Genomic DNA, 20,475 nt, shown 5'->3' on the forward strand with positions numbered 1-20,475 from the left:
TTGGTGCGAGGTTAAGTTAAATCAGAATGACATCCTACTAGTCGGAGTCTGTTACCGTAGCCCCAGCAGTACTGATGAAAACAACGAGAAATTACTAGAACTACTAAAGATAGTAGGAGAAAAGAAGAGGAGCCACTTACTTATAATTGGCGATTTCAACTTCCCACAAATAAACTGGGAAACAAGTGAAGTAAGGACGGGTGAACAACACCCAGCCAGCCATTTCTTTGACACAACGCAGGATTTGTACCTCATTCAACATGTCAACTTGCCTACCAGACACAGAGACGGTCAACAGTCCTCAATCCTGGACTTGCTTTTCTCAAACGAAGAGTACATGGTTGAAAATCTTAGAGATGTAGCTCCGATGGGAAAGAGTGACCATGTTGGCTTAACGTGGACTTACGTATGCAGCTCTGACATCACGTCAAGGGAAGAGGAGAACGGAGGAAGACTAAACTTCAACAAGGCAGACTATGTCAGCATGAGGGACTACTTTGGAGCAGTTGAATGGGAACAGAAGATGGAAGACATGAACTGTGAAGAGGCATGGCAGTATTTAAAGCAAGAATACAACCAGGCAGTCCAGGAAAATGTACCGAGGACAAAACCAAAAACGAAGAGTAAACCCCCATGGCTTCGTTCACATGTCACAAAGTCTGTCAAAAAGAAACATAGATTGTACCAGAGGTACAGGAGATCAAAGGCATACCATGATTATGAAAAGTACAAGAAACAAAGCAACAAGACAAGAAGCATAGTGAGGAAAGCACAAGCAGAGCACGAAGAGCGGCTTATGAAAGAATTGAAGAAAATGCCAAAAGCTTTTTACAGCTACGTGAGACAAAACCAGAAAGTTAAAGTTGGAGCTTCCGAGCTGGAAACAGTAGACGGAAATCTGACAAAAACTGATAAAGAATCAGCAGAGGAGCTATCAAGATTCTTCCAGTCGGTGTACACCCTAGAGCCAGATGGGGAGATCCCAGAACTTTCAAGGGTAGTTGACATCATCCTGGATGACTTGAACTTCACCTACGACGACATCAAAGCAAAACTTGACAAATTAAAACCAGACAAGTGCCCAGGGCCAGACCAGATTCACCCCAAAGTACTCAGAGAATGCAGTGAGGAGCTGTCATTACCATTGTACCATGTCTACAGAAAGTCACTTGACAGTGGAGAACTACCTAAAGACTGGAAAACAGCCAGGGTAACCCCTATCTTCAAAAAGGGATCTAGGACAAAATCTGGTAATTACAGGCCAGTTAGCCTGACATGCATTCCCTGCAAGGTAATGGAGTCATTAATCAAGGACAAGATGACTGAGTTCGTACAACATTATGAGATACTATCTGACAGGCAGCACGGATTCACCCAGGGTAAATCATGTTTGACAAACCTGCTTGAAACACTAGAAACGGTTACCCATGACTTAGATGAGGGCAGCGGAGTAGACATCATCTTCTTGGACTACCAAAAAACCTTCGACTCAGTCCCACATAGACGACTACTAGGAAAACTGTCTACATATGGAATTGAAGGAAAGATAGCCAAGTGGATTGAGGGATTTCTAGTTGACAGATCTCAGGTAGCAGCAGTAAGGAATGCTGAATCAAGTCATGCAGACGTTGCAAGCGGAGTTCCTCAAGGATCGGTGCTAGGACCGCTTCTTTTCATCCTGTAAATCAACGACTTACCTGGAACAGTAAAATCAAATGTTCAGATGTTCGCCGATGATACTGTTCACGATAAAGTCACCGGAAGACGCAGTCAAACTACAAAGTGATATCGATGCACTGCTGAACTGGTCCATGGCTCCTACGGTTTAACGCAGACAAATGCAAAACCATGCATATGGGAAACAACAACCCAGGATGTATCTACCAGATGGGAGATACCAAACTACAAGAAAGAGATCAAGAAAAAGACTTGGGAGTGTATATCTGCAACAACTGTAAGTCGTCTGTTCAGTGTGCAAAGTCTGCCCAGAAAGCGATGAATAGCCTCAGAGTTATCAAGAGAACCTTCAAGCATATAACCAAGGATAGTTTTGCTGTATTGTACAAAACATACATAAGGCTTCATCTTGAATACTGCGTCCAAGCATGGAACCCAGGGCTGCGGAAAGATATCCACACATTGGAGAAGGTGCAAAGAAGAGCAACCAAACTGGTTCCTGCTGTAAGACATCTTAGCTATCCAGACATGCTAGAGGCACTCGACTTGTACAGCCTAGAACAAAGGAGAACAAGAGGCGACCTTATAGAAGTGTTCAAGATTTTCAACGGATTTGACAAAACAGAACCAACAAGATTCTTCAAAATCTCCAACACAAGAGAAACAAGAGGACACAACATGAAGATCTTTAAGAGTGGGATGAACAAAGCTCTGAGATGCAGGCAAGACTTCTTCTCCCAGAGAGTAGTCAACACTTGGAACGATCTACCAAGTTATGTTGTGAATGCCAAGACCACAAATTCTTTCAAACATGAGCTCGACGAGTACTGGAAGAGATATGGGGTCATAAAGGCTTATAAAGCCTAATACTTATTCCCATTAAATCGTAAGTGTAAGTGTAAGTGTAAGCATATTAGTCCCGAGAGGGGTGATTTGTGCATGGTTTGCGTTATCTCGCCTTCATAGTACGTATCATATTAATAAGTGGTTTGCTTATCAAATCTTGTATTCATACCATTGATAATGTGCTAAACAAAACATGAATACTTCTTACATTAATACTTCATTCAGCTGAACGGTTTTTCACTTCAAAACTTGTGTTGTGTACGTGTACATGCATATTCTAGATACTGTGTTCGGCAGCTACAATCCTGGCCAAATCTCGCTGGGCCCCCAAGCCCCCGGCCCCCGTTCAATGTTGTCTCTCATTGCGCGGTGTGTGCTCCATCGGCTGGAGAGAACAACATTGACCGGGGGAGCGGGGGAGTGGGTGACCGTGGCAGGCTCAGGAAGTGTCCCAACCATTTTGGCCGGGATTGTAGAATCCCCCATATTGTGTGAAATGGTCCGGTCCTATTTCAAATAGAGACATCTCTTTTAAAATACAGATATCTCTATTTCTGGATTAAATGTTATATTTGCACGCCATAGTTAACTTGTTGAGCAAACTGCCCCTTGCTGCAACGTTGCATACCCTTCACTTCATGCTTCCGATCACCCATAAAAGATTCTGCGACCCATGTCTTAAATTCTTAATTCATCTTGGGCTTTAGCTTCAAATTTTAAGATTTTGACGTTCTGTGATTTTTACTCAACATTTTAATGTAGCATTTCTTTTAGAGAAAGCCAACGTCCAATGGACTCTTTAGTGAGTGTTAATATTTAATTTATTCATTTTATTTCGATATTTGAGACAGCTGCAAGGCTGAAGCCGAAATGGAGACGATGCCAAAAATGAGGGGAAAAAATGCCACAATAAGATAACAGTGTAAAAAATCCCATACGAAACAGGTTGGCAAGAAACTGATATGAGACTAAATTAAAAAGTAAAACAATATTTCTACAAAATGAGTAATTATACAAAAAACGCAACATAAAGACTAGCATATAAATACGTCATAAAACATATGCATATGTGACACAATATTTCTCAGTTGGCACTTATTATATAGGTCAGCTGTCGTGGTACATTAGCATGCTTCAATCTTAAAAATAACAGTTTTACCATGATGGAAATGGTTGCAAACATTTTAAAAATTATTTGACGACACTGCAACACAAGTCTAGTTTTAGTGTATTATTACAGTGTAAACGAATCCACATCATTTTCACATAGGGCCAGTAAAAAATGTGACCAAGTTGTGACTAAACAAAAAAAAAGTGACTAAACAAATCGTTCAAAAATGTGTGGCTCGCTCCTTTTAAAAATAACATAAGTATATTATAACTGTAAACATTTCACGTAATTGGCATACTCTGTACTGACAGGTTATATTTATTTAAATAGAAATACATGTACCACAAAATGCAGCTGGTCACTAAATTATAATTTACAGATACGTATTTATAAATACAATGAACAATGGAGGTTTACCTACCCACATAAATGAACGAAAACGTGCAAAGGAAAACAGACAAAAATCACTATCGTCATTTCCGCAAAAAATGACTTGACTTGTTCCTCAGATACAAAACAAAAAGTCGACAGTAAAAATATTGTATCAGTCTTGACTCAAAGTATTACAATTTCATTTGTATTTGAACACCTGTGTGTAATTTCTGGTTGTCACTCAGCTTAAAAAAACCCCTTCAAAGCATGGGCAGTTGTAAAAACGGTCCATAATGTTTGTTCAAGAAATGTATCTCTTTTATTTACCCTTGTCTGATCTAAGATATTTATCGGGTGGAGGTTCACGTTTACTCGATCGCATGTGACCCGGTGCACCGAGGCCAACATTGCCAGCATGGTTTCTATTGACCCCGGCGGGACACTGAAGATAGTCTGCTCCAACTGCAGCACCACATACCTGAGTAAATCATATCGTTGTACAGACTACAGCGAAGTAGAGGACTGGCAGACGGGTATCGGCAGTACAACATTTACCGCTGACCCAGGGATGGAAGATTTTTACATCAGGTATAAATCTTGCTTCCCCCCCCCAAAAAAAGATCTTTTAATACGAAAAACTCAACAACACTAGCATGAAAAGTTGCAAGATAAATTTATCATTTATCGTTCGAGCCCACACAGACTGACACCACGACAGTGCGATTGGTGTGGTCCAATGGTTACGGTGTTGGACTCGTGTGCCGTGGTACATGGGTTCCTGACCGTGGGAACATGGTGGTTGTGCTCTTTAGCAAGGCACTTTACCATTATTGCTTCGTCCTTCGGATGGGACGTAAAGCCGTGGATCTCGTGTGTTGTGTAATGCACATTAAAGAAGCTAGTAACACTCATCGCTAAGAGAAGGGGTTTGCCCCGGTGTTTCTTGCAGTGGCTGCAACATGCGCCGCAGCACCTTGTACACCCTTATCAGGTGCTACATAATGGGTCTCATATTTCTCATAAACTACATTTAGTTGTCTTTGATAATAGACATAATTTCCAGCGCCTTGAGTACTTAATTGTTAGTAGATACGTGCGCTATATAAGACTCCGGTATTATATTATTATTATTATCTTTGATCGTGACATCAACATTGCAAGGTACATGTCAATTTCTTTGCACACGAAATTCTGGACTATTGTTAACGAGGCTTCGCATCGCCTGCTTCGCGGGGAGTAATGAGGCGGCTACGCCTGTCGCCCTCTTCGCAGTTAAAACCAATCAATCACGTGCAGTTGAAACCAATCAAGTTTCAAAAAAATGCCACTTGCACTTGTAATGTGGACTTGACATAACGTCTTGAGCTCCCACATCCTGTGGAAATCTTTTGTTCACATGAAATGGCGTAGTCAAGGGGGATGGGGGTCGGATGACCGTTGAATAAAACCTGTCTACCTTTCAGCACGGATGCAACATCCATTCCCCCACTTCCCCCCCCCCCAGCCCCGCCTTTAGTGGCGCGTGTTACCCTACTGTGCACGGTAACAACTCCTGTTAACTCGTACACACAATCATACTCTTAGCGCTTTATACATGAGAAACCTATTGCTGGTTTCGACAGGTCTGACAGGCTTTATTTTGGGTTCTTACAGCTACGACAATTGCTGTTGGATTACTCTTAATAATGGCGGTTGGACGCGTTACGACGCTCTAGCCCACGTAGACCTCAATCCCTACAACGGTGTGATCAACTCCTCCCCAAACACTTCGATGTCGACAATTCGTGTGCAGCATGGATGCTCGCAAGAATTACACATTCCAGGTAAGCATTCTATAATTCTTCGTCGACAGGACGCCAATTGCATTATTAATCGTACAGGCAGAGAAAAAGGTCTTAGACATATATTCGTTAGGGTTGTTGTCTTTAATAAGGGTATTGGAGTGTGATTAAGCAGTAGCATCAGGGGTGTAAGGAGGCTTAATAATCCCCCCATATTTTACGAATGCCCTTTTTTACGAGTGGCTTTTTTGCAAACGTCCTGCGAACGTCGGCAATTGTGCCGCAATGAAGAGCACCATATACTGTCCGACAGTGACCAAACTAGCCTTGACCAAGGCTATCTTTTCCCATACGAGCTTGTTCCCGCTACCGCACACCGCGCGCGCCGCGACACAATTACTAGCGTTTACTATACCGTTAGCCCAAACGACCCATGCGTGTGCTTTGTGTGCATGTACGTACGCCCCACACACACTTCCGCAAACAGCCGTACAGTAAGTCGAGGCGGAAGATACCGCCTCGACTTACTGTGCGGCTGTTTGCGGAAGTGTTTTGGGGGCGTACGTACTTGCATACAAAGCACACGCAAGGGTCGTTGGGGCTAACGGTATAGTACAACATTGTGTCGCTGCGCGCGCGGTGTGCGGTAGCGGGAAACTCGCTCGTATGGGAACAAGCTTGCTCGTATGGGAACAAGCTCGCTCGTATGGGAACAAGCTCGCTCGTATGGGAACAAGCTCGCTCGTATGGGAACAAGCTCGCTCGTATGGGAACAAGCTCGCTCGTATGGGAACAAGCTGATAGCCTTGGTGAAGGCTACGACCAAACGTGACTTCGCTCGTACCCTAGACTTGACTCAAGTCGGAATTGCTTTACGTTGGTATCTCAAAAAAAAGGAGCAAAATCACTCAGTTTACGTCTTTCCAGATGCCCGACAAAGTACACTTCAGCGCGTATTCCACTTCAGTGCCGTATAACAATGCGCACACACTGTATGTACATTGTACAACACGCGTATTACTCGTGCATGTGTGTGCATGTATTGCAGAGCATCTGCATACATGTGGTGCAAAAGTGGGTTGTTGCATCACTTGAAAATAACATGTACGTTTTTAACATGTGGTCCGGATTCGACGCATGAGGGCGCGCGTTATGTACTGTAAGGACATATTCGATATGCGCTGTGAGGGGTGCACTGAACCAATTCAAGCTCCATTGAAAACAGTGTAAAATCAACAAAGTTCAGGGCCAAATAACATACAAGCCGACATCACTGGGGTTTCTCAAACAAAAATTAAATTATTGTCTTGTACTTCATCTTTTCATTTCTTTTCAATTTTGGGTAGACTAGCCGATTACATTTTTAAACTTTCACACAAAACAAAATCACCTCCCGGAAAGTGATAGTTCCCAAGCCTGCATGTAGCCGTTTTACAAGTTGCATCCTTCCACTTTCTCAGGCAAATAGGACCCATTTTTCAAGCGTTATTTTACCAAGCCTGCCCTCAGATGGAAGCCCAAAAACCAGGGAGTTGATCTTGGGATACATTTACACAATTTCACCATTTTAAAGCCAAATGGTCCCCGTTTTCAAAAGAAACTGTGGGGTCACTTTTTATGCTAATCAGCTCGCGTAGAAATTCTCACTTGAATTAGTTGACTGCACCCTGAGTGGATTTACTATATAGGCACAGACCGAGCGCAACCCAGACTACTCGTACCCCCGCCCTAGCCCTGCAAACAGGACGCTGGGAAGGGCTGATGAATTTAAGCTCTGATGGATAGATTTTGCGAGACCTGTCAGACGCAGTTTTATAGCCTATATATATCGTTTTGTGGGCGGGGGGGGGGGGGGGATGCGCTACCGGGGGTGGATCCACAATTTTTTAAAGGGTGGAGGCCTGAAATGTAAACCTTTTTTTGTTCTCCAAACGTCAACGTTTTTTGGGGGGCCTAGTGCCATATTTTCAATGGGGAGCGCTGATAAAGGTTTATTTCGAAAAAGTATTGCGTGATTTTGAAAATTATTATATTTTTTTTACACTTTAAAACCTGGAACGAACGGGCTTCCGTACGAACGGGCTTCCGTAAGTATTAAAGTTTTCAATGTCATAATAATAGTGACGTAACTCATCATTCAGTTACAGACCCGGATGATGACGTGGCGAGATGTCGCTGGTCGGAGGGATCTGCGGAAAGAGGGGGGGTGACCACCATGCCTCATACAACTCTAGATACGGTAAATTCCCACAACACCTTAACATTTGTTCCATTTTTCAATTTGTTTAAAATCTTACTCTGTTCTTTTCCGGTTCCAAGACTTTAGGGAAATTCGTGACCCTTGTTTTGCACCCCTTTAACCTGTGTAATATGCACCCCTATTGCTACGCTACAATGAAATCCCCCAACAGTGAGATATGGACCACGCACGCCCCGTCGCGTATCATTCATTACTTGAATTCGGGTTAAAAAATAGTGCCCATGTCACATGAAAATCCGACTGCTATGAAAACCGGACCCTTTTGCCCTATTATTGGTTAATCCCTCGCACGTGACATTGTCACTCTCCCGAAACGATCCTAAAAATAGCATAGTATCGTACTCACGCGTGCGCAGTACTACCAATGAGTCACATTTCATGGAGTCGGATATTCACGCTACACCGGATCTTATTCACCAGGCACAAACTCATGGATGGCCATTGCTGTCTTTAAATTATTTAGTTTTCCCCCTGTCATTGCCTTCAAGTTGTCTTTGACCCCTTCGGCGTTATTGAGTTTTGATTTTACTAAATAGCTAACAGCAATTGCATAATTCCGTATCATCAAGTACTCGGAAAGTGAGACTGAAATCTATTATAATACTATCATGGAGCGGCAACACCCAACACCAATGTACTGGCATTCACTTTTAAATCAAAATTGTGCTATGCGCATGCCGGTGATGAGCGGACAAAAATGTTACAGTAGCAATTTTCACACAATTATTTTAACACAACCACCGAAAACAATCACATAGGGATGTGTGTGAATTGTTTTCATTTTGCTGAAAGAACGCACACTTATTTTTGTGTGATCCGTGGACAGAACTTTAAAACGGTGGCTGTGTTTAAGATTCCGTAATTTTAAGATAAAGAGCGCATACGTGATTTGAATGATTTTTTTGTACCGAAAGAAAGCTTATAAATTGGCTTTCACATCCTGGATTTTGAAAGTGCTACATGCAGAAATTCACTAAAACAATGGTCCCTACATTGGGTTTCGTCTTTTGTGACTCACCCTGTATTTCTACCTGACTCACTCTCTGAGAATTATGCCATATCGTGGATGCAGCTTGCTTTGTGACACGTTGCGAACTATCATTGAACCCAGGTTTCTTAGAGTCATTTTAATTTGACAGGTACCGTGCCCGTTATCGATGGACTGTTTGATGAGTCCGACAATTACACATCTTTGCCTTAAAAAGTTATATCTAACATATAAAGAAGTAAATTACTCAGCGTATAACTCACGTTACGACTACACCTCAATATGAGACGTGACAGATATGTGTCTGATTGATCATGAAAGTTGCGTGTGATGGTCCTGGTTTCAAAAGCCCGTTTAGGCCCTCAAAGGGACACGGCGCGGCGTCCGGGAATACGCCCAATTGGGCTACAAAACGCGTTTTGAACAAAATGATGTTAATCGGAAAGATCATTTAGAAGTTGTATATAAACATTCACACAACTATCCTTTAAAAAACTGGGCGGTTTTGTAGTATTCTTTGTGTTATTCGTGCGAGAACGACTTTCGGGGTCCACTTTTTCAACCCCCAAAAGTCGGCTGTTCGTGCAAGTTGCGTTTCCAGCCGTAAGGGTTCAACTTTTGTGGACGTGTAAAAAAAAATCGCATTTTGTGCATCTGTGATTGGTCACCGCTGTTCGTGAGCGCGGTGCTGTGTACGTGTGTAATACTAGACACACACAGCGTGGATCGTACATTGTATAAAAACGGCAGGAAACACGTATCATACTCCGTCGAGTCCGATGTAAACAAGTCGGGTTTTATTTTCGTCTTTTCTCAGGAACGGTAAGATATTAGGTTGTTTCCTTTCAACCATATGTTTGAAACAGGATAAGTTAACATTAAAAAAAAAAAACTTTTCTGGGATTTCAGGACGCAGTGCCCCTTTAATAATATTCCATGACGTAACTACATTATTAAAAGCGCAAAACAAGATGCTCCCTCTATCGATAAACAATACCAATGCAAAGCTCATAAAATGAAACGCGTGATGGGAATAAAATCAACAAGTAACGAATTGTACCACGACTAGGGACTACTGTGTCCTGGGATCCCTCCAATCTTTGGTAATTTGATAGCATATTGACTCAATACCAGACCAAAAACCTGGATACACCAGTGCTGTGAGCTCCGTGCACAAGTACCCCTTCAACGGCCAGAAAAAAATAGTTAGGGGAGACCTAGACTGGTTCCCGGTCCATCCATTACATGAACACACTTCGCTTTTACGGTCCCTGTCTTTGGAATAGCATTGACCAATCAATTAAGCTTTCTGTTATGTTATTGTTTCAGTATGGAAATGAATGTAATATTGAATTGAAATAAAAAATCCACTGCGTATTTGGAATGATCCAAAGTTATTGGGGGCGGGGATTAGTCTGGGAGACTTCGTGCATAGTCGGGATAAATGTGTCGTGCGGACTTTGCGCGCGAACCAGTACAGTATTCCCACACGAGGTGTATGGTCCACAGTCCGCAACGTATTGCGTATGTGAAACAAGACGCCTCTCAACAAAACATCGTGTCTTGCTCAATCTTTTTGTATTTTTGTTTATCTCGGCAAAGGAAACCTGTGTCTTGGCCCTCGGTTCATCCTTGTCGATTGGGTGGTATGCCGTTACAATTAACGTGGAGGACTTCGCCTCAGCATCCTCAACGACACCCAAGAGCAGTGTTCCTCTTCAGTTCCTGATCCAAGTTTACTACAGCCCCGACCCCTGCTCCGATAAGCCATCATTCGTAGCCCCGACACCGGAGGACGGTGCGTGTTATGGGATCGCACCGGGAATGGAGTTGAGCTTTCCAATCCGAGCAGCACGCGGCATCACTGCTGAGTGAGTACGACATAGATATCATAACAAGACCCAGTCACATACCCAGGGTTTTTCTTTCACGATTCAAAACCACGGTTCCATACAACACCAGGGGCTGTTCTTTTTTTCATTTTGGGCCGATATTCAGATGCAACAATTAATTGTATAAGTTATTTTTAAGTAGATGTTCTCTCATCCACCCTTATGTTTTAGTAGATGTTCTCTCATCCACCCTCCCCTGCATCTTTCCACACCTTTCCCACCTTATCCTCCTTTTGTGTTTCTTCTTTCATCCCTGCATGTTTGTGTGCACCCCCATGTTAATGTATGTACCTCTGTCATTTCTGTTTTAGCCTCTGAAGAAGAACTTGCTAAGTTCGCAACGTCAGGCCACATTAACTTTTAGATTTATATATTTCAGGTCCACCCAGTCAGTAAGCAGTTTGCAGCAGTCTTACTTTTTTCAAGTTATTTTTAAAGTGCCTTTTAAAGTGACTCTGTGGCACTCTATATCACTATTACCATAGATTACCAAACACATTATATCATTGCAAAGTCATTGTATTGCTTACATTTATTAAAACACCATTCCAATATAAGGTGCTTGACAACCTGCAACGTATATCCACTAAATCTCTTCCTACCAAAAGTATTTTGTGCACACAAAAATATCCACCACCGAATGTCCTGTTTGAGGGTTTGTAGACGAATAGGTTGAAGTACCCTCAAAAATGTTGATTGTGAACAAAATCATATCTTATTACCAAGAGATACATTTTAAGAATAAGTTTTCTCTTCATTTTTTTTTTAATTGCAGGATAGTCCTGTTTCAAAAAGTCTCGCCTTCAAACTTGGAAACCTCTGCAATCTCCTATTTCAACAATTCTGCCGGACCGGATGAATATTTTACGACAGTGACATGGACACCGACTGAGAGTCAAATAGGCCGACATGTGGTGTGCTTCTCCGCCTTAGACGAAAACAGGTAAGATGAGAACAAGTAAGAACATAAAGGGTGAGTAAAAAAAAAAGAGAAACCCAAATGTCGGACCATTGCTTTAGTGAAGTACTGCATGTAGCACTTTCAAAATCTAGAAAATGAACGCCCAATTCATAAGCTTTCTTTTAGTAGAAGAGTCATTGAAATCACATCTAATAGTTGATTATGAAATGGCTTTCCAGTCATTATAAATGTTTGGGTGCCACATATTTTTTTAATATGAAATATTATTTTTGGGTTTGGGTTCCGCTTTTATTGACTCACCCTGTATTTGGACATACGGTCGTTTAACCTATCATGCAATATAGAGAGGAAAGAGTCGGAAATTGCAATATGCTTTCTTTATTATTGTTATTGAAGAGGATAAAACATAAACTGCCTCGTTTGTTTTAAAATCATATGTGTGAAAGTAGCCAATTTGAAATGTGATGAAACATTTCGACGGCTTGCTGCCGAGTGCCCGTCCCAAATTATTGTATCCATTAATGTTTTCTGACCAAAATAAATGTCTTGCCTCATTTTTCAGCCGCACCAGTCCTACGAGATGTGTAAACCTCAGAGTGGAAGGTATGCAAGTTGATTTCTTTTTAGGCCATCAGCCTCGGTCCAAAATTTTGGCCACCGGTATCAAATGAGGGGAATAATCGTCATAGCGATTTTTGGCAAGGTTCACACCTCCAGGGTTGGAAAATATGTGATAGCATTGCAGCAGTGGCAGCTTTTTGGATGTTATCACTTTTTTTTCAAAATGTCCTTAAAAATGCTTGTTACCACTCTAGGGGCGGTATACCTTGCGCATGCACACTGTAATCATTCATGCCCTGATTTGATACCGGCCAAACCCCCAGGCTGATGGCCTATTTGGTTTGTCCAATAGTGTTAGCCTAGTGTCTTCCTTGCTATCTCAATGACTAACTGAATGACTGGCTGGCTGACTCCCCGACTGACTCCCGACTGCCTGGCTAGCTGGCTGGCTGGCTGGCTGGCTGGCTGGCTTGCTCCCCAGCTGGCTGGCTGGCTGGCTCCCCTGCTCCCCAGCTGGCTGGCTGGCTGGCTGGCTCCCCAGCTGGCTGGCCGGCTGGCTTGCTCCCCAGCTGGCTGGCTGGCTGGCTAGCTTGCTCCCCAGCTGGCCGGCTGGCTTGCTCCCCAGCTGGCTGGCTGGCTGGCTAGCTTGCTCCCCAGCTGGCTGGCTGGCTGGCTGGCTCCCCAGCTGGCTGGCCGGCTGGCTGGCTCCCCAGCTGGCTGGCTGGCTGGCTGGCTCCCCAGCTGGCTGGCCGGCTGGCTTGCTCCCAAGCTGGCTGGCTGGCTGGCTTGCTCCCCAGCTGGCTGGCTGGCTGACCGACCTTGTAAATTATACACATGTACCAATCTTACTGAAAAGAAAAGGAGGGACCCGTGTGCGTTGAGATATTAGAGTAGCCCGCTCACTATTAGCCTTTCACCAAAGGCCATCGTGGCTTAACTTGCCCGCATTAGACAAAGCGGCGAAGCCGCGAAGCGTCTACAGATGGAGACCACACACGCGGGTGACGAAGCCACAAGGGCCTTCTCTATCTTGTCGAGAAATTCTAATGTTTTTCTTTACAATCTCGATTTTTGCTACCCCAAAAGGGTAGCAAAATTGCAACCAATCATCAGCCTTTTAGTGCGTGCGTGGCTACTACCCGGACGCGTCGACACGCCCGGATGCCTGCACAAAATTTAAAAACAAAAAATGCGAGTCTAGTTTTCCACGAGATCGTGACCGTGTAAATGTTCTTATATTAACTTATTTTAAATTTACTAATTAATTTCAAGAAATTATTTGAGTGTATGAACTTATTTTTCATCTGAACTTACAGTTACATGCTCTTACGTTAGTACTCACCCTTCTTTTAAAAGTGGAAGCGACCAGGCAAAATCCGCGTTGTGATAGGTTAACCTTCAGCACTCCTCTTATTTGCATAAAAACTATGAATTATTCAACAAAATCAAGTTGGGAAAGGCCTCGTGGTTTTGCCACTCGTGCGTGCTGACTTAATCCTTGCTCCAGTCGCTTCGGGTCTTCGGAACTCCGCCGCTCTAAGCCACGATGGCATTGGCGAAAGGCTAGCTCACTATGAAAAAGACACCAATGTCGAAACTTGATAGCCATGTGTCGTACCACTTGTACGCTAAAGCAGTTCACATATTGGTCAATTGTTCTTTAATTGATGCTTGAACACTTAGATAAAACGGATGAAGTGTTCGAGATGATAAGTACGTAATAACCCGAGATAAGTGTGATTCGACTGCGGTTGTTAAACCAGCGCATAATTCATATTATACGTGATGATTTCATAAGATTTCTGCAATTTTGTGAACATCTGAATTACTTTTGTGTGGTTTCTCGTTTCAGATGATGCCCCTACGGCAATTCGGGCTTCACTTGATCCATCAGAGTCAGATCTGTGGCGTCTCGAGTTGATGTTTAGTCATAACGTGAGTAGTACTCTAACTTGATATTTCGATCTGTGATGTTACTTTTTTCCACAAGCCAGCTTACGGAATGTCACATATGTGTACTTGCACAGGCCTACTCTCGGCGCTCTAAACCTAATTGAAATTTACGGATCATCTGCGAGATCATCTGTGATTGTCACGGTCATTGGCGGTGAAGTATTTACAAATACCGTCGTAGCAGTTGGGGTCTTGTCATTATAGCTATTAATTCATTGAATGTTCTGTTATTTTTTTCCTATACATGTCTTTCTTTGATTTCTCTCAATGTATATTCTTCTTGAAAATTGATTTCATTTCAAGTTGTGGTTGAATAAAAATAAATGTTACTTTGAAATCGAAATTGAAAACAAATACGTTGATATGGACACTATACCCTTTAGCGTACCGCAAGGTCGCAGAGAATAAACAGGGTAAAGGTCATGATCAATTACCTTCGTCTGATCTTTTCTCATCTGCTGTGGTGGCCTTTCTTTCCACGCCACTATCTGCAGGTTAGCCTGCCCACAAGCTCGGCCTTCGTCAGGATCTACCTGAATGGTAGTCTGGTCTACTCGGTTGATGTGTCTCTGTTGTCAAACGCCAGCTTGATCGCCAAAGAAGACACATTCCAGATCTTCCTTCCCTCGGCCAATCTGACGATGGGGCAGTCCTATTACGTAATGTTGGACGGTGGCGTCGCGGTTGGACCAGAGCCATGCCCGATATCGTCCAAGGCTATGGTTATCGGTACGAAAGGGGAAAAGTATCGTCAATCATGGATCCTCAACACAAGGATGAACGAATCATCTGAGCCAAGTTGTGTACAAAGTGCACGGAACGTCTACATGCGTGATATGCCGCGTCCGCGCAAAGAGCAACGCATAGAACATGTAGAACAATACGCGCACATTGAATCCCCGACCTATAGGAAATCTCGTTGAGTCGCGCGCCGAGTATCGCATACGCGCACGCACGACACACTTGGGCCGTATCGCGCATGTTACCGCAAAAATACCTGAGACCTAATGACGTAATGGCTTTGTTTACATATGCGCTTTCCTATGGGAGCGAAGTCAAGACGCCAGACAGGAAGTCGTTTATCGTTGTGTAAAGGATCCGTGCGTCAGTGCTTGGCAAAACTGTGACATTTTATCGTTTAAAGGTTCAGGACACTGAGACATGTTTAATACGCATGTCCATTCCGCCGAACAGCATGAACATATTCAGACACTTTGACAAGTTTGATTCGATTTTGTTTTGATTGGACTGTTTCAAAATTCCAAATGCACCATCCAATTTCCTGACACATGAGGGCGCTTTTGGCACATTATCTACGGTTTAGGCCATTATAAGTCCACGCATAAAACTTTAATGGCCGCAGCATACGTAGTTTCGCAAATGTCATCTGAAATACTAGAGAATTCTGACAGCATACGGGTCATCTGTAGAGTACCAGTTATCAACCACAATATTGCTCAAAGGGAACATACATTTTTGTGCATAATGTTTTCGAAATACCTGACTGTCATGCATGCTGATTCAACACAAGGGCGGATCCAGAACACAATTTTGAGGGGGGCCCAAAAAATTTTGTCCCCCAAAAAAGTGGGTCAAAAAAATTACGGCGTGGGGATCGGGGCCCACTTAAGGGCCGCGAAAAAAATGTTGGATTCCAGATGCTCGGTGGTGCAATCTGAGGCAATTTCTGACCACTTTAACCAATGTTTTTTTTAGCCTAGACGGTGGTGTACTCATTGCCTGCCTTTATTGCGACGTCACATAAAAACAAAATGGTTTTGCTCCCCCCCCCCCCCCCGATCCGCCCTTGAATCAACAACGAAATACTACAGCAGAAAATGTCAAATAGCAAACCCCACTCAAATTCAAGCAGTTATGTTGATACATGCTCGATGCACCGAATTGTTTGCCTTCGGTGAAATCACGATTTCGGTCATGGATATGGCAATTTGCCTCCGCATAATAAAAGGCCCCGACGAAACCTTAATTCCGGCAATATAAAGATTGCATATCATTAAAGGCTCCGTGTAAAAAAAATCATTTATATGTGCCCCTTACTGGCGGGCTCAAAAAGTAATACTTATGAAGGGTACATGTTGCTGCATTGGAATAGTCGATTCAGTAAAATTGATAACAAATGTTGACTCAAGTTTCCTTTTTTCTCTTTCAGAAGTAACCACAGTTGTGCCTACCCATTCAAGTGCTGAAACAACCCTTTCCGATACAACAGGTAAAGCTAGTAAACGTTACATTTGCTTTTGCTCATGTTTCTCTTACATCACCTGCACATTATGAGTAAAGCTAAAGAGTTGACATTGATAGCAATTTACCAATTTTGTTCTGTAAAAGCAGCCACGTCAGTTACTACAGATTCATAAGTAAACAAAATAAAGTTGTATTAAATCATACTCATGTTTGCATTATAACACCCCTGCAAATCAAGCAGTAAAATGTTGACATTGATAGCAAATGACCGGTTTATTTTCTCTCTGTAGAAGAAGCCACATCAGTAACTACAGATTCATCTGATGATACAACCCTTGAATCAACAACACTTTCAACTACTGAAGGTAGAATAACCGTAGCAATTGGATTATAAAATAATCAGCGTAACGGCTATTTCTTTAAACTGTACACAATTGGGATTTTCTTTAAAATAACATTAATGCTGTGTCTTTTATAACAACCCTGCAAAATATGTTGACATTGATATTAATTGACCATTTGTTGCTCTGTAGAAGAGTGACATCAGTAACAACAGATTCAGAAGATGATACAACCCTTGATTCAAAACCACTTTTAACCACTGAAAGAAAAAAAAGGAACGTAGCAATTGGATTTGAAAAACAAACTGTCGGGAGGTTGTTTACAATAATACTCATCATAACACCTGCAAATTGAACAGTTATAAATGCTGACACTGATAGCAATTAGGCCAAATCATTTTCTTTTCTCTGTAGAAGCAGCAACATCAGTAACTACAGATTCAGAAGATGATACAACTCTTGAATCAACAACACTTTCAACTACTGAAGGTAAAAAATAACCGTAGTAATTGGATTATAAAATTACCACTAAAGAAGGTAAAACTCTTTTAACTGTTAAATCAAAGTAGCAGTACGGTCATTTCTTGGAAAAGCAAACAATCGGTGGCCTGTAAAGACTAATGCTCATGTTTTGATCGTAACATCTAGCAATTTAAGCAGTATATCAATTGATCATTTTGTTTTCTGAAGAAGCAGCCACATCAGTAACAACAGATTCAACTGATGATACAACCTTTGACTCAACAACACTTTCTTCTATTGACGGTGAAATAAGTGTAGCGATAGAGGGTATGCACGGCCGTTAGCCCACGGTTAACTTATATGCGAGATTTGACCTCAGTGAGGTCAAATTGTGCAACTCTTTATAGCCTCTGATGATGTCATATGCATGGACCTTATTGGACTTTAAAAAATTGAGAAATACCCATTTCTTTAAAAAGTACAATCGGGAGACTGTATAAACTAATTCTCATGTTTCTATTATAGCACCTGCAAAATCAGCCTAGAAATGCTGACATTGATAGCAATTGACCAAGGTTTTTCTTTTTCTCTGTAAGCATCCACATCAGTAACTACAGATTCACAAGATGATACAACTCTTGAATCAACTACACTTTCAACCACTGAAGGTAAAATAAACGTAGCATTGGATTAAATTAAACAATCTGGAGGTTGTTTAAAATAATGACCATGTTTCTGTTGTAACACCTCCTCTAAATTAAACAGTAAAATGCTGACACTGATAGCAATTAGGCCAAATCATGTTCTTTTCTCTGTAGAAGCAGCAACATCAGTAACTAAAGATTCAGAAGATGATACAACTCTTGAATCAACAACACTTTCAACTACTGAAGGTAAAATACACGTAGCAATTGGATTTTAAACATCCGGGAACGGCAATTTCTTTTAAAAAAGTAAACAATCGGGAGGTTGTTTAATATAATACTCAGTTGACCAAAGTTTTCATTTCTCCATAGAAGCATCCACATCAGTAACTACAGATTCAGCTGATGATACAACCCTTGAATCAACAACACTTTCAACTACTGAAGGTAAAATAACCGTAGCAATTGGATTATAACATAATCAGCGTATTGGCTATTTCTTAAAACTGTAAACAATTGGGATGTTCTTTAAAATAACATTAATGCTGTGTCTTTTATAACAACCCTGCAAAATAAGCAGTTAAATGTTGACATTGATATTAATTGACCATTTGTTGCTCTGTACAAGAGTGACATCAGTAACAACAGATTCAGAAGATGATACAACCCCAAACACTTTTAACTTCTGAAAGAAAAAAAAGGAACGTAGCAATTGGATTTGAAAAACAAACTGTCGGGAGGTTGTTTACAATAATACTCATCATAACACCTGCAAATTGAACAGTTATAAATGCTGACACTGATAGAAATTGAGCCAAATCATTTCCTTTTCTCTGTAGAAGCAGCAACATCAGTAACTACAGATTCAGAAGATGATACAACTCTTGAATCAACAACACTTTCAACTACTGAAGGTAAAATACACGTAGCAATTGGATTTTAAACATCCGGGAACGGCAATTTCTTTTAAAAACGTAAACAATTGGGAGGTTTCGTTTCGGTTTGCGGCAACACCATGTGGTAATAACTACTGCTTAGAAGATATTAGTTCTGAGAAGAACTTGTCCTGCTTATTATCAACTTTGCTAAGTAGTTTTTTTGTTCTGTTTAGAACAGTCCAAATCAGTCGTTGAAAGTGTTGTTGATTCAAGAGTTGTATCATCTTCTGAATCTGTAGTTACTGATGTTGCTGCTTCTACAGAGAAAAGAAAATGATTTGGCCTAATTGTTAGAACAATTTAGACCAATTGGGAGGTTGTTTAATATACTCAGTTGACCAAAGTTTTCATTTCTCCATAGAAGCATCCACGTCAGTGACACCAGATTCAGCTGATGATACAACCCTTGAATCAACAACACTTTCAACTACTGAAGGTAAAATAACCGTAGTAATTGGATTATAAAATAATCAGCGTAACGGCTATTTCTTTAATCTGTAAACAATTGGGATGTTCTTTAAAATAACATTAATTCTGTGTCTTTTATAACAACCCTGCAAAATAAGCAGTTAAATGTTGACATTGATATTAATTGACCCTTGATTCAAAAACACTTTTAACTACTGAAAGAAAAAAAAGGAACGTAGCAATTGGATTTGAAAAACAAACTGTTGGGAGGTTGTTCACAATAATACTCATCATAACACCTGCAAATTGAACAGTTATAAATGCTGACACTGCTAGCAATTAGGCCAAATCATTTTCTTTTCTCTGTAGAAGCAGCAACATCAGTAACTACAGATTCAGAAGATGATACAACTCTTGAATCAACAACACTTTCAACTACTGAAGGTAAAATACACGTAGCAATTGGATTTTAAACATCCGGGACCGGAAATTTCTTTTAAAAAAGTAAACAATTGGGAGGTTGTTTAATATAATACTCAGTTGACCAAAGTTTTCATTTCTCCATAGAAGCATCCACGTCAGTGACACCAGATTCAGCTGATGATACAACCCTTGAATCAACAACACTTTTAACTACTGAAGGTAGAATAACCGTAGTAATTGGATTATAACATAATCAGCGTAACGGCTATTTCTTTAATCTGTAAACAATTGGGATGTTCTTTAAAATAACATTAATGCTGTGTCTTTTATAACAACCCTGCAAAATAAGCAGTTAAATGTTGACATTGATATTAATTGACCCTTGATTCAAAAACACTTTTAACTACTGAAAGAAAAAAAAGGAACGTAGCAATTGGATTTGAAAAACAAACTGTCGGGAGGTTGTTTACAATAATACTCATCATAACACCTGCAAATTGAACAGTTATAAATGCTGACACTGATAGCAATTAGGCCAAATCATTTTCTTTTCTCTGTAGAAGCAGCAACATCAGTAACTACAGGTTCAGAAGATGATACAACCCTTGAATCAACAACACTTTCAACTACTGAAGGTAAAATACACGTAGCAATTGGATTTTAAACATCCGGGAACGGCAATTTTTTTTTA

At 41.3% G+C, this 20,475-nt stretch overlaps 2 protein-coding genes and 1 long non-coding RNA gene across 3 annotated transcripts; all 3 read left to right on the forward strand.

The window, feature by feature from the left end:
- Nucleotides 1–1,848: 1,848 nt before the first annotated feature.
- On the forward strand, nt 1,849–2,544 carry LOC119735252. Its single transcript, XM_038208957.1, has one exon. It carries the CDS (start codon nt 1,849–1,851, stop codon nt 2,542–2,544), a length of 696 nt encoding a protein of 231 aa, XP_038064885.1.
- A 1,877-nt stretch (nt 2,545–4,421) lies between these two features.
- Nucleotides 4,422–15,286, forward strand: LOC119735253. Its single transcript, XM_038208958.1, has 8 exons — nt 4,422–4,594; nt 5,660–5,829; nt 9,853–9,857; nt 10,638–10,906; nt 11,703–11,870; nt 12,412–12,452; nt 14,263–14,345; nt 14,858–15,286. The coding sequence occupies exons 1-8, from the start codon at nt 4,422–4,424 to the stop codon at nt 15,284–15,286; spliced, it is 1,338 nt and encodes a 445-aa protein (XP_038064886.1).
- Nucleotides 15,287–18,400: 3,114 nt separating this feature from the next.
- Nucleotides 18,401–20,003, forward strand: LOC119735615. The gene is made up of 5 exons (XR_005272193.1): nt 18,401–18,462; nt 18,855–18,929; nt 19,315–19,389; nt 19,731–19,805; nt 19,929–20,003. It is a non-coding gene; the product is annotated as an uncharacterized LOC119735615 (long non-coding RNA).
- Nucleotides 20,004–20,475: the final 472 nt, after the last annotated feature.

Source organism: Patiria miniata, unplaced genomic scaffold (genome assembly GCF_015706575.1).
Source record: "Patiria miniata isolate m_02_andy unplaced genomic scaffold, ASM1570657v1 HiC_scaffold_29, whole genome shotgun sequence".
NCBI classification, from domain to species: domain Eukaryota; kingdom Metazoa; phylum Echinodermata; class Asteroidea; order Valvatida; family Asterinidae; genus Patiria; species Patiria miniata.